This window comes from Salvelinus namaycush, chromosome 1 (genome assembly GCF_016432855.1).
Source record: "Salvelinus namaycush isolate Seneca chromosome 1, SaNama_1.0, whole genome shotgun sequence".
Classification (NCBI taxonomy): Eukaryota; Metazoa; Chordata; class Actinopteri; order Salmoniformes; family Salmonidae; genus Salvelinus; species Salvelinus namaycush.
The window spans coordinates 28,557,024-28,571,916 of NC_052307.1; the positions used below are offsets into that span (position 1 = coordinate 28,557,024).

At 43.9% G+C, this 14,893-nt stretch overlaps 1 protein-coding gene across 1 annotated transcript in view; it reads right to left on the reverse strand.

Moving 5' to 3' along the window:
- Positions 1-14,893, reverse strand: part of dnah10 (dynein axonemal heavy chain 10) — a 47,249-nt gene that overhangs the window by 31,651 nt on the left and 705 nt on the right. Inside the window, exons 2-25 of the mRNA XM_038998057.1 lie at positions 14,022-14,141; positions 10,527-10,631; positions 10,228-10,364; positions 9,880-9,988; positions 9,625-9,740; positions 9,185-9,407; positions 8,799-8,956; positions 8,408-8,638; positions 8,006-8,196; positions 7,615-7,813; positions 7,214-7,408; positions 6,943-7,113; positions 6,524-6,700; positions 6,209-6,334; positions 5,816-5,982; positions 5,557-5,708; positions 5,271-5,435; positions 4,935-5,142; positions 4,626-4,782; positions 4,045-4,524; positions 1,462-1,620; positions 1,204-1,320; positions 985-1,087; positions 698-876 (exon numbers count right to left, since the gene is read on the reverse strand). Coding sequence (XP_038853985.1) covers positions 698-876; positions 985-1,087; positions 1,204-1,320; positions 1,462-1,620; positions 4,045-4,524; positions 4,626-4,782; positions 4,935-5,142; positions 5,271-5,435; positions 5,557-5,708; positions 5,816-5,982; positions 6,209-6,334; positions 6,524-6,700; positions 6,943-7,113; positions 7,214-7,408; positions 7,615-7,813; positions 8,006-8,196; positions 8,408-8,638; positions 8,799-8,956; positions 9,185-9,407; positions 9,625-9,740; positions 9,880-9,988; positions 10,228-10,364; positions 10,527-10,631; positions 14,022-14,141 — 4,145 coding nt within the window. The remainder of the gene's footprint in view (positions 1-697; positions 877-984; positions 1,088-1,203; positions 1,321-1,461; positions 1,621-4,044; positions 4,525-4,625; positions 4,783-4,934; positions 5,143-5,270; positions 5,436-5,556; positions 5,709-5,815; positions 5,983-6,208; positions 6,335-6,523; positions 6,701-6,942; positions 7,114-7,213; positions 7,409-7,614; positions 7,814-8,005; positions 8,197-8,407; positions 8,639-8,798; positions 8,957-9,184; positions 9,408-9,624; positions 9,741-9,879; positions 9,989-10,227; positions 10,365-10,526; positions 10,632-14,021; positions 14,142-14,893) is intronic.

Consider the following 14,893-nt stretch of genomic DNA (forward strand, 5'->3'; position numbering starts at 1 on the left):
CAAAGGGGGGGGACGACTAACGTGAGATTCGAACTCTTGCCAAAATCTTCGACTAGGAACTTTACACAGACAGCAATTTGACCAGTCAGTCAAAGACACGTGATAGCCTAGTTGCTTAGATCAGAACGTGCTGTTGGACTGAGGTATGTTAAAGATGCTTCCATGAACAAGTGTTGGAACATGTCCAACTACGTCTAGGATTTTAATTGGCTGCAGAAGCTGTGCCACGATGTAACCATGCCACCTGGTGAGGTTAGAAAAGGGCTAACATGTGCCATGTTATCTGATGGGACCAGCTACTATAGAGTACCACAATATGAGTCATAATACCCATAAAACCTAGATGTCAAACAGGGAATGGTTCCAATCGTTTTTCCACCATTAATTTTTCCCATAGGGGATTTTAGAAACACTTCAAATAAGGGCTGTGATTTGTGTAGGCTTACCCTGGCGTGACGTTTTGATAACCGTGTAAATCACAAGGTGACTTTTATCAATATATTCGTCTTTATTTCCACTGTGAGGCTCTATATGACTTTCTGTCACATGCAAGTAAATCAACCATTTTAATTGGTTGATACACATTTTGTGCATGAGAACCTGTTTAACTTGAAATGCTTGCTTATGTTTGTAAGTTTGGCGCCATTGTGTTCTCTACTACACAAACACACACTGTACTCAACCCACAAACTCGTACCTTCTGAGACTTGTAGATCTCGTAGATCTGTCGCAGGCCCTTCATCTCCTTCTGTACGTTTTGCAGCTCTGTGTACATGGTGATTGGCAGGTCAAAGAGCTTCTCTGCATTGGCCAACTCTTGACGTCCCGCCTCTATTTTGGCTAGTTCTGTCTCATAGGTCCCCATCACTGTCACTCCTACACAGAGAATGGGAAAAGACAGGTCCAGTAGAAAAACATTAAATCACCCAGTAAGCAGTGATGGGGCTGTTAGGACAGTCTGATGGAAAGGGGGTCAACACTTACCTTTCTCCAGGTTGTCTCCCACAGCTCCAGGTCCATGCATGTTGAAGCTCTCTGCAAAGATGGTCAGCTCCTGCTTATACGTCTCAATCTGCTCCTTAGTAATCTGTGAAACAGGGGAGAGGGGATGTACATTTTGGGATGAGGATCAAAATGATAGATATAGGTGAGACTGTGACGGTAAAGTTAGTGTTGGTCGAGGTGTCGTGGCGTCTGTCTCACCTCAGTGAAGGTCTTCTTGACCCGTCCTAGGCTGCGGTCCACCAGTCTGGATTCTTCAAACAGATCACTCCACAGGCGGCCGATACTAGCCGACAACTGCAGCTCCTCCTCCGTGGCCTGCAACACACACAGGGATCCACACTCAAACAGGGGACAGCAACACAATAAACTCAAGAGAGAAAACTATACGGACTTACACTAAACACACAAATAACAAAGAGACAATATACAGACACTCGAGTAATGTATGTTCCTCACCTCTACTTTGTACATGCCCAGGGTCCTGTATCTCTCCTGGATGTCAGTGAACCTCATCTCCACAGCCAGAGACATGTCCCTGATGTCTGAGATGGTGCCCAGGACAAACTTCAGGTCCTCCAGGGTGTTTGGGCTCCTCTTCAGGTTCTCAGACAGTTGCTATTCAACAATACAATCATACACAAACATGAGGGGTTGCTTAGTAAGGAATAGAGTTGAAGAGTATAGCAGCAATTCATAGTATGATGCATTTCTTTTTTATTTAACCTTTATTTTATCAGGGCGTCATACTGAGACCAAGGTCTCTTTTACCAATGAGCCCTGAATTACAGAAATTACAGAAAATACACACATCAAAATATAAATACATTGCTGTGAAAAAGTATTTGCCCCCTTTCAGATGTTCTCTATTTTTGCATTTTTTTTTTATACTGAACGTTATCAGATCTTCAACCAAAACCTAATATTAGATAAACGGAACTTGAGTTGACATTTATTTTATGGATACTTACTTTATTTATTTAAAGTTATGTAACTCCCAATTCCCCTGTGCGAAAAAGTAATTACCCCCTTACACTCAATAACTGGTTGTGCCACCTTTAGTTGCTATGACTGCAACCAAATGCTTCCTGCAGATATTGATCAGTCTCACATTGCTGTGGAGGAATTTTGGCCCACTCTTGCATGCAGAACTGCCTTAACTCAGCAACATTTATTGGTTTTCAAGCAGGAACTGCTCGTTTCAAGTCCTGCCACAACATCTCAATTGGGATTAGGTCTGGACTTTGACTAGGCCATTCCAAAACGTATTTTTTTGTTGCTTTTTAGACATTTTCATGTGGACTTGATTGTGTGTTTGGGATCATTGTCTTGCTGCATGACCCAGCTGTGCTTCAGCTCACAGACAGATGGCCTGGCCATTTCCTGTAGAATTCTCTGATACAGAGCACAATTCATGGTTCCTTCTATTAAGACAAGTTGTCCAGGTCCAGAGGCAGCAAAGCATCCTCAAACCATCACACTACCACCACCATGCTTGGCCGTTGGTATAAGGTTCTTACTGTTGAATGCAGTGTTTGGTTTTCGACAGATATAATTGGACCCATGTCGTCCACAAAGTTATACTTTTGACTCATCTGTCCATAGAATATTCTTCCAATAGTGTTGATGATCATCCAGATGCTTCCAGGTGCTTTTTGGCAAACTTTCGTCAACTTTTTGGACGAGATGGGTCCAATTATGTCTGGCGAAAACCAAACACTGCATTCAACAGTAAGAACCTTATACCAACGGCCAAGCATGGTGGTGGTAGTGTGATGGTTTGGGGATGCTTTGCTGCCTCTGGACCTGGACAACTTGTCTTAATAGAAGGAACCATGAATTGTGCTCTGTATCAGAGAATTCTACAGGAAAATGTCAGGCCATCCGTCAGTAAGCTGAAGCGCAGTTGGGTCATGCAGCAAGACAATGATCCAAAACACACAATCAAGTCTATATGAAAATGGTTAAAAAGCAACACATTTTAAGTTTTGTAATGGCCTAGTCAAAGTTCAGACCTAATTAGATAAAGGGAACCCGAGTTTACGAATACTAATTTTTCGTAATACTTATTTTATTTATTTAATTAAAAAAGTTATGCAACACCCAAGGCCCCTTTGTGAAAAAGTAATTGATGTTGTGGCAGGACTTGAAACGAGCAGTTCATGCATGAAAACCAACAAATGTCGCTGAGTTAAAGCAGTTCTGCATGCAAGAGTGGGCCAAAATTCCTCCACAGCAATGTGAGACTGATCAACAACTACAGGATGCATTTGGTTGCAGTCATTGCAGTTAAAGGTGGTACAACCAGTTATTGAGTGTAAGGGGGCAATTACTTTTTCACAAAGGGGCCTTGGGTGTTGCATAACTTTTTTTATTAAATAAATAAAATAAGTATTACGAAAAATTAGTATTCGTAAACTCAGGTTCCCTTTATCTAATTTTAGGTTTTAGTTAAAGATCCGATTAACATTCAGTATAAAAAATATACAAAAATAGAGAAAGGGGGCAAATACTTTTTTACGGCACTGTACAAAATGCAAGCAGAAAGAAAATCAAAGTCATAAAAAACACATTCATCAGGTCCTCAATCAGCTTTCTGAATTGCCCTAGAGGCACCAAAGCATCCAATCTAAGAACATTTTGAAGATTGTTCCACAAAAAAGGTGCAAGAAAACTAAAAGCTGATTTACCTAACTCGGTAGAGACCAAAAGTTTTTTCAGTTAGCCATCCCTGAGACCGGGTGTGCTAACTCACAAGTCAAAAGTTTAGTAATGATGTTAAGTACAGTGGGAGTTTTTGTAAAAGGGCTTTATAAATGAAAACATAGCAATGTTTCAACCTACGTGACATCAAAGAGAGATCCAACCAACTTTCTGGTAGTGATGAGTAATACAACTGTCTGCCGTAAAAAAGTGCAGTGCGCTATGATAAACTGCTTCTAACAGCTATAATGAAGTGGCAGCTGCGTTCATATACAGTAGATGATGTCGCCATAGTCTAGGACCGATAGGAACGTTGACTGAATAATAAGTATGCAGTACCAGTAGCTCATCCCGCAGGTTGAACAGGTCCTCTCGGGCTGACTCGTTGAGCAGTCTGCCCAGAGAGTTGACCCAGGCCTGGGCGTTCTCCTGCACGGTGCGGGCCAAAGGCTCCAGGTTCAGCCTCATGATGTGCTCATCCTTCACCAGCGGCTGCAGTGCCACCTCTACGCTGACCCGGGCATAGAACTGCAGCTTCTCGTCATACATGACATAGGAGGGCCTCTTTGCGGCAAACTTCTCCATGACAATGGCCTTGTCCAGCTTCCAGAGGGGCCGGTAGCGCTTCCAGCGATTGAGGTAGCGTCCCACGGCGCTGAGGAGGCGCTGGATATTCTGGGAGACGGCCATGGCCCTTTCATTGACCTGGGGTTGCTGACACACCTCGCTGTAGAAACTGAACACCACCGACTCATCCTCTCCATCAACACGCTGAGGAGGACACTCTATACAGGTGCCATGCATCCAGCGCACAAACCGCTAGTGGGGAAAGAGAGTCACACCAGTCATACACTACACAGGGATGTCTTCTTATATGTTGGTAAACAGGTATGGGGGAGGGGAAGGGTGTTGTGTCCTACCTTGGTGCTCTCTACACAGTCTCTGACACACTGCATGATGAGCTTGTACACCTCACTGTTTTTGGGGTGCAGCACAATCTCAGGGGCAGACAAGATGGTTTCAATTTGGAAAAGTGGGGTGTTGCCCATCATGGCCAGGTTAAAAGTCTGGATGTTCCTACAAGAGAGAACAGAGATAATGCACTGTTATGTCCACACCTTTCATCTCAAATCATGAAACATTACCAATTTTTCCATAGCTTACAATACCACAATGTGTATTTGCCTGTACTTAAAGCCACCTGGAAAGAGGTATGCTAAATGTCCCACCTGAGCACCATCTTGGTGAGGGAGTCGAAGACCTTGCGTTCCCAGTAGGTGTAGTACTGGCCCATGCGCTTGGCTTTGCCACTGTTGGTCTGCATGATCAGACTCTCCATCTTGGTGAGCAGGGGGCCAATGGCTGTGTACTTCCTACTCAACAGATTCAAATCCTTCGCCCTCTCTCGCTCGATCAGCTCACAGAACTCTTTCACTCCTAAAACCAGTTACAGTGAGGGAGGGCTAAAATACTGAAAATGCCAGTTTATCAGACTCTCGTTCCCACTTGATGTGATATTTTAGCTTACCCAATGTCATTCTAAATAGTATTGACATTCTGTTTACCTGGAAGGTCATTAGATTTGTCTGGGGCTGGAAATTTGAATAAGTTGGCTGTCTCAATGGACTGCAACTTGGCATCAATGTCCCTCTCATTCTTCTGAATTTGATTGACAAGCGACTCAAACTTAGACGCAGCCTGGGTGCCTCGGTTGATGAACTCAGAGATGCCTTAAACCAGAAAGGACAGATACCTCTGAGTATTGTGACATGTACTCACATTGGGGAACGAAAAACAATGAAAACTTCAAATGCACATTTATTTAATTATATCAGAGCAGAGCGTATGTACCCAGGGCGTTCCAGTTGAGCCTCTTGTATCCTGAGCGCATCACCCTCCTCAGCTCCTGGATCTGCTCGGCCAGTAGGAAGAACTCTGCATCATTCAGACAGTCCATCAGAGAGTGGTAGCGGTTCACCAGGTTCTTCAACCCATCCACATATCTAGTAGAACAGTGTTAAAGCAGGTTAAGACAACTGTGATGAGTACACCAACTGGTTTAGCTGTTTCCATCTGTTGCCACTCAGTGTTGGTTGTGTGGAAATATCACCTGAGGAATTTGTCCTCCTGCAGAGCCACATTACGGGCAAGCTCAGGCACAGAGTAGCCCAATTGTTCCAAGTACTTGGTCTCTGAAATGATCTCCTTCAGCTCCGGGGCAAAATTCATCATGTAACGCACCCCTCTCTCCATGTCACGCTCAGTTGCTGGGCCAGTCTGAGAAAGAAAGAAAGTATGCAGAGATGAGAAAACATAAGGGACATATGACCCAAGAGACAACGTTAAGGAACTTCACAAGATGTTTACAGGATAGACTTGTTCATAAAAGCCTTGCTAGTGAGGAAAGGTGTATTTCATCCTAGGTCCAGCCGCCCAGTGGTGCGTTACTATGTACCATGTCTAGAGGGGGCTGTTCTCCGGTGACGACCCCTGAGCTGTTGACCATGACCAGCAGGGTCCTCTTCATCAGCAGGGGCAGGCTTTGTTCCGTCTCGTCACGCCAGCGCTCATACTTCTTCTGCTCATACTCCTTCATACAGATCCCCACTTCCAGGTACCTGGCCTTGGCCTAAGGAGAAGAAGATGGTGCTGTAAAAAACCTGTTTCAGACAAAGGTTTTTATCCCAAATGGCACCCTATTCCCTATGTAGTGCATTACTTTTGACCAGGGAATAGGTTTCCATTTGGGAGACATACATGTGATGTACAACATGGAGCAATTACTCTGATTAGTTAGTTAGTTGCTCAGTGCTCTCACCGCTTTGCCTGACTCACTCTCCAGCATATCTGTGACCTCCAGGAAGCGGATGATGGTGTGTTTGATGTGGTGGAAGAGAGAACGCTCCCAGTAGATGGCTCCAGCCACCGGGGGTTGGTTCTTATTCAGAGGAGGGTTGTCCTTGCACTTCACAAATATCCCATTGATTATGTCCACCTATCCCACAACACACAACAGTGACCAAGCTTTCCTAAAGCTCACACCATTAACATGACTCCATCCAGATGCCACATTGTGTATACAAATGATATGATTTGAGTGCGAGTACCTTTTGAACTCTACAAATTATATGAAAAATATACAATTATATATTATAAGCCTGGAGCTAATGTCAAGACCAATCCAATCAACACATTTGTGTTCTTTTCTGTTCTTTTGATGTCCGTTTCCTAAGGTACCTCTTTGCAGTACTGGGCCAGGATGTCGTTGAACTTCATCATCATCTGGTTGTTGATGGCCTCTCTGGAGCGGATGTGTTTGAACTTCAGAAGCATGTCGAAGGCTGCCGACGCAGAGCGCAGTGTCTTGAAGGACTGGTCAATGAAGTTGATGGCCTCTCCTTCGATAGCCTGGGTAGACAGACAAGGTGAGAGGAGTGAATCATGGCTTGGTGATGAATGAATGAATGTGGATTCCAAAATTGCTACCAGGATGTCCTGCTGCTCCCACCTGAACCTTGGCCTTGAAGTCCTGCATGACCATCTTCCAACTGCCCATCTTGCGGATGTTGAAGGGGTCGAAGCTGAGCTCCTCGATGGGCACCACCAGGCTGTCTACCCAGCGCAGCACATTGTCAATACGCTTAGGATCCCCTGTCACTGCCTTCAGCTCTGGACCAAAGATGTTATAGAACTCCTCCAAGATCTGCAAAAGTATGTTCCTATTGTGTTTAGCCAGAAGTGAATGCCTTACAATAGGTTTTCAGAAAGTGTTGAGCATTCATAGAACGCATGGGAAAACAGGGTGTGGGTTAGTCATTGAATCAATAAAGGATATGCATGTGATCGGTCTGTTTAAGGTTAGATTGAGAGGATGTTGAGGTGTTTGTCACTCAGGCAGGTTGAACTGACCTGCAGAATTTTGTACAGGTCCTGGCAGATGGAGGCCATATAGTCAGTCTTCTCAAATAGCTTTTTGCGGTCAAACTCCCAGCGTGGGTCTCTACCTGATGTCTCAATCCTGGCCCGCACCTCAAAGTAACAAGCCTTCCACTGGTCCAGCACCTGCTTTCCATCCTGAGCTTTGGCCTTTGCTACCTCCCTCTTGTCTCTGTCCATTACAAAGAATATAAGATTCAAGCCAAGACAGCGACATACAGTACATGTCATTGTAAAGAGAGGATGAGAAAACATGACTTTCGTTTAAAAACTTTTAGGGTTATGGATTACAGTTAGGATTTCAAAACTAAGTGTGGAGTTAGTTGAAGTCATGAGAAGAGGTAAGAGGGCAGGGTCAACTCACTTGAAGAGCATGCGGACATTGACGACGCGAGCCACACGCTCAGACAGCTCCCAGGCAATGCGCTCCATGAGGGGCACCATGCGTTCGTCCTTGTTGTAGTGGCTGGAGATTATCCACACCATGCGCAGGCCGTTCATCATCAGAGGGATGGTGTCCAGGATCACACCAAAGTCTGCCCCCGTGGCCAGGTTCTGGAATACACAAGACAAATGCTAAGTTGGGGCATGGAGAAGAGCTTACAATTTCGCCTCCGGAATATAAAGACGACATATCAAAATAACTTATTCCATCTTTCAGCAGCAGAATAGTCAGACCTACATCTTTCAATAATACATAGAATGTTTCTGCCATATTGTGAGGTTTGGGGAGAACAAGGTCTCTTTTTCAGGACTATGAGCCCACCTTGAAGTGTCTCTCCAGTGTGCTGAGGAAGCGTACATTCTCCACAGACTCCACGTGGAGCTTGCTGAGCTCGGTCACGGTCAGGTCCAGGTTCTGGACAGTGACCGGGTCAGCTTTGGTCATCACCTCCAGGATCTTCTTCACCACAGGCAGTTTGAGCTGCTCACTCAGAGCACTCAGAATGGCTGTTCGCTCCCGCCAGAAATCTATCTCTGCCATGGGGCCTGGCACCTGGGAATAGGAATGAGTGTAAAACAACGAGAAATAGTAGTAACCAGACATTTTTACTAAAAAAACAACAACAATTTTACTCATTTATTTTCATTTTGAATCATAAAAGGTTTGCATACATCAAATGTATGGGCCCAGTAGCCTATTCCATCTCGCTCACCTGTGGTTTCTTCTTCTGCTGCTCCTCAATGACGATGGTGATCTGAGTCTGCCAGTTCATCACACACTGCTCCAGCTTTTCCACCACCTCTGGAGTGGCCAGCAGCGCATCCACCTCTGGCTCCAGGTCCAACTCAGGGATGTGCAGCTTAATCTCACCTGAAATGGAGAGGCCACGGCATTATCATTTACCACATAAACCTTCAGATACAGTTTAAAACACCAGAGAAAACGGGGCACTTGTTACATGACGCATACATGCATTCACACATCATGCTTACAGAGAGCATGGTAGCTGCTGAACTAATTCCTGACCCTGTTGATGGTTGGGTCCTGTCTGGGAGGAGGAACTATTTGATGGTATGATATACAAACAGACACACACACCTTCCAGCTGCTGGAGAGTCCTGTCGATGTGACCCAGGAACTTGTGAGTGCTGTTAAGTAACTCATCACGAATCATAAGTACCCCACGAGACTCCACAGGCCTCTCATCCTTGTCCCCCTTCCCATCACCAGTTGCCTCCTTATCCTGGGAGGCAGCTGCCCCCTGCTGGTAGCCTCCATCAGTCAGCTTCAGCTGGTTGACAGACAGCATTGGAATGTACACCTGGAATCACCAAGAAACAGTAGGGTAACGATGGCTTGAGACTTAAAGGGCTCATCTGAAACAACTAAGAACAGAACGCAGTGAGCTTTAATGGGCCACTTGCAAAGAAGAGTGCATATTATACATGAGTCATAAACATGAATATCCTATCTAACTTGTTCATCAAGTTTGAAGATTTTGTCTCAAGTAGAGTATGAATCCCTTGTCTATTACACACATGGTTGAGCATGTCCTTCAGCATCAGTAGGGAGTGTCCATTCAGCATGCCAATCTCCAACAGTTTGGGCATCAGATTGTTGGCCTCGTTCACGTCAATGGGCTCAATGATGGTTTCTAAAAACAGAAGAAAGAATATATAAATGAAACATTAAAAAGGGTTGTCTTGAATGCTTTCTCTGTGACAAATTAGGGACACACGAATAATAACACAGTGAGTAGACCGGTCTTCTTTTGGTTCCCTTCTCTCACCCACCTTTAGTGTTCCTGAGAAAGTAGAGGATGTTGGATTTCATGAACCTCTCTGGGACATGATTTACTGCTACATGCAGCTCCATGTGGTACACGACTCGAACCTCAATCCTCTGTGACAAAAACACACAATTAGACAGATAACAAGATAGATGTGATTCCATCTCACTCAACTAATATGACCTTCACTTCATGTCTAATACACAGATCATATTAGTTGACCAGAATCCAGATTCTTGTTATAGCCTAGCCCTCAAAAACAATAGACTACTATTAAGTGCTATGTATTTTAGAACACCTTGAATCATGTTTGAAAGGGAGGCTGTAGTCCCACACAGAGGGTAAATCTTACAGTGAGGGGAGGCTCATCTTCTGAGTCAGAGGTGCCCTCAGTTTCGTGGGCCTGGGAGTCATCTGCAGGGTGTGTAGACTCTGTCTTTGGGGCATCTGACATACGTGAGGCCTCTGAGTCTCTCCCCTTTTTCTTTTCTGTGGCCATACAGAAACAAGTGTCAACATATGCAATGACAGTAAAAGCTTGTATCCAATAATAGGAGGACAAAGGATAGGTCTACTGTATGTATTACGTGTACCACTACACCACCACCAGTCACATTGTATCTAAGCAGATACTACACTAGTAGTACTGACTATCTCCAGGGGACTTGTCTCTCTCAGAAGCAGGTGTGTCACAGGAGGGTTTGGATGACTCTGCCAGGCTGCCTACATCCTCATTCTCAGCTAGTTCCGAGGGATCTTTAATCAGAAAACAGAAGTAGAAAGTATTTTAATGTTACACATAATAGTAATTACTAGCTGAACAACTGAAAACATTGTTTGCTGTCACAGTCACTCTTGGTCATGTAGCTAGGTTTAAATCAGAAACCTCTGTTGTTGGTTAGCAAACGTAGCTAACTAGGCTGCTTGGGCCTGCTTTGCTAGCAGAAGTATCACAGGTCTTTTCTCATTTGGGCAAAAGTCCATATTCTACCCTCTCTCCTCCGTGACCCGGAAACCGATAAGTGGCAGAGGAGATGTCAATTAGTTAGTAGGCGAACGGAAGAGTGTATCCTACTGGAGTCTTGAAATCTGCCACACCATATTTGCCATGTCTTTAACCAAAGCCTAAAGGAATGTGTGCGTCCACAGGCGTGGAAGGAAGCTAAAGTAATTGCACTACCTAAAAATAGTAAAGCACCCTTTGCTGGATCTAACAACCGACCAATCAGTTTGCTGCCTGTTCTTAGTAAACTGATGGCGAGAATTGTGTTTGAACAAATACAATGCTATTTTTTAAAGAACAAGTTAACTACTGACTTTCAGCATGCATATAGGGAAGGGCACTGACTCAGATGATTGGCTAAAATAAATGGATAATAAGATGGTAGTTGGAGCTCTATTGTTAGATTTCAGTGCAGCCTCTGATGTTATTGATCATAATTTATTTTTGAAAAAACTAACTTGTTATGGCTTTACATCACCTGCTATCACATGGTTGGAGAGTTGCTTATCCAATAGAACTCAGAGAGTAATATTCAATGGAAGCTTCTCTAACATCAGATATGTACAGTGTGGTATCCCCCAGGGCAGTTTCCTTGGGACGTTACGCTTCTCTATTTTTAGAAATGATTTGCCACTTGTCTTACAAGAAGCTAAAATCACTATGTATGCTGATGATTGCACATTACACATCAGCACCTACAGCCGGTGAGCGCACTGAGACTCTTAGCAAGGTGTTGCAGTCAGTGTCAGAATGGGTAATTAACAATAAACTGGACTTAAATACATCTAAAACCAAAAGCATTGTATTTGGTCCAAAGCATTCTCTTAGACCTAAACTTCAACTGGATTTGTGCAACTGAACAAGTTGAAGAAGCTGAACTCCTAGGAGTAACATTGGATGGTCAGTTATCATGGTCAAGTCATATTGACAAAGTTGTTGTGAAGATGGGGAGAGGTGTGTCTGTTATAAAAAGCTATTCTGCGTTTATGACACAAAGATCAACTGTACTAGTTGTTCAGGCTTTGATCTTGTCCCATCTTGATTACTGTCTGGTAATATGGTCAGGTGAAGCAAAGAAAGACCTAGCAAAGCTGCAGCTGGCTCAAAACAAAGCAGCACTCCTTGCCCTTAACTGCACACACAGAACTAACATCAACAACACACATGATAGTCTTTCACTGTTGAGGAGAAATGTACTACTTCTCTTTTTAAAAAACATGCATGTATTTAAAATGGCTAACCACTTGTATAATATATTTGCATACACTTCAAACAGACATACAGTGGCAAGAAAAATGTGAACCATTTGGAATTACCTGGAGTTCTGCATAAATTTGACATAAGATTTGATCTGATCTTCATCTAAGTCACAACAATAGACAAACTCAGTGTGCTTAAACTAATAACACACACATTATTGCATTTTTCTCTTCTATATTGAATACATCATTTAAACATTCACAGTGTAGGTTGGAAAAAGTATGTGAACCCCTAGGCTAATGACTTCTCCAAAAGCTAATTGGAGTCAGGAGTCAACTAACTTGGAGTCGAATCAATGAGATGAGATTGGAGATTTTGGTTAGAGCTGCCCTGCCCCACAAAATTTGAGTTTGTTATTCACAGAAGCATTACCTGATGTGAACCATGCCTCGAACAAAAGAGAACTCAGAAGACCTACGATTAAGAATTGTTGCCTTGCATAAAGCTGGAAAGGGTTACCAAAGTATCTATAAAAAAAAGTCCACGGTAAGACAAATTGTCTATACATTTAGAAATTTCAGCACTGTTGCTACTCTCCCTAGGAGTGGCTGTCCTGCAAAGATGACTGCAAGAGCACAGCGCAGAATGCTCAATGAGGTTAAGAAGAATCCTAGAGTGTCAGCTAAAGACTTACAGAAATCTGTGGAAGATGCTAACATCTCTGTCGACGAGTCTACAATACGTAAAACACTAAACAAGAATGGTGTTCATGGGAGGACACCACGGAAGAAGCCACTGCTGTCCAAAAAAAACATTGCTGCACGTCTGAAGTTTGCAAAAGAGCACCTGGATGTTCCACAGCACTTCTGGTAAAATATTCTGTGGACAGATTACACTAAAGTTGAGTTGTTTGCAAGGAACACACAACACTATGTGTGGAGAAAAAAAGGCACAGTACACCAACATCAAAACCTCATCCCAACTGTAAAGTATGGGAGCATCATGATTTGGGGCTGATTTGCTGCCTCAGGGCCTGGATAGCTTGCTATCATCAATGGAAAAATGAATTCCCAAGTTTATCAAGACATTTTGCAGGAGAATGTAAGGCTATCTGTCCGCCAATTGAAGCTCAACAGAAGTTAGGTGATGCAACAGGACAACAACCCAAAAGACAGAAGTAAATCAACAACAGAATGGCTTGAACAGAAGAAAATATGCCTTCTGGAGTGGCCCTGTCAGTCCTGACCTCAACCCGATTGAGATGCTGTGGCATGACAGTAGTGAGTGTTGCAACCGAGGACATACGATTTTTACACGCTACAAGCTTCAGCACTCGCCGGTCTTCACAGCTGAGCTGTTGTTGCTCCTAGACGTTTCCACTTCATAATAACAGTACTTACAGTTGACCTGGGCAGCTTTGGCAGGGCAGAAATTTGACGAACTGACTTGTTGGAAAGGTGGCATCCTATGACAGTGCCATGTTGAAAGTCACTGAGCTGTCATTCTACTGCCAATGTTTGTCTATGGAGATTTCATGGCTTGTTGATCGATTTTATACACCTTGTGTCTAAAATAGTCTAATCCACAAATTTGAAGGGGTGTCCACATACTTTTGTATATATAGTGTATTTGACACACGTCGACATACATAAACTACTGCACCACCAGAGGACCAGAGACGCCCAGGAAACATATCAAACTCCAGCCCAGGAACCAGTCCCAACACCCAGTGTGGCCCAGGAACCTGTCCCAACACCCACTGTGGCCAAGGAACCTGTCCTAACAGCCACTGTCGTTAAGCAAGAGACCAGGCCTTACTGGAAGTGTGGGATGAATAAGACTAACCAGGTGAGAACCAGAGAGGCACTGATTCAGCCCCCAGCTGTAAGACTGGCTCAGGACCCACCCAGGAACTGCTCCCACCTTTGGTTCAGGAAACTGACCATCCAGGTGGACATCATTCCTGTGCTGGTCCAGGAACCTCTGGAGCAGGAACCTCTGGCCCATGAACCTCTGGCCTGGGTGGAAGCCTTCTTGAGGTTGCCTACTGAAGGCCTGCCTTTCTGAATTAGATTTTTTATTAGGATCCCCATTAGCTGATACTATGATGTCGAAAGGTCGCTGGTTTGAATCCTTGATCCGATAAGGTGGAAAAATATCATACTAAATGGAGTGTCTCGGATTTACATACAAAATAATACAAAATGCTCTGAGACCAGGTTGCAGCCCCAGCTGTGCGTTTATCATTGGAAAGGCTCTTGCAGAGAGGGGTGCCCTATAACAATCATCGCATTACTCTCAAATTCCATTCCCAACTCGATATTCAATTACTTTACATCAATCTATTTGCAACGATTGCTTTGGTCTAGTAAATGTAATTTTCCTGATGATGCGCGACTGGAGGAGTTTCATACAAGCGCATTTTTGTCCACGTTCCCTCTCCTCGCCATCTCGCCTAGATTACCTTTGACCTTTTCAAAAGGAAGCGTGAGAGGATGCAGGAGTTGAAAAAATCCAACTGAGAAAAGGCCACAGGGTGATGATGAGTGAGTCATTATGCTGCTTTCAAGACAACTGGGAACCGGGGGAAAAACGAGGTCAAATCATGATGTCAGTGATCTTCAGGTAGGAAAGTCGAAGATGTCTGAGTTTTCGAACTTGGAATTCCGAGTTGGATGACCATTCAAAACAAATTTTCCTAGTCTGAGCTTGTTTTTTCAGAGTTCCCAGTTGTCTTGAACCATATAGATAGCTAAATATATTAGATAGATAGACAGATGGCTCATCGTTGTATCTGTGCCGTTATAGCGTGAGT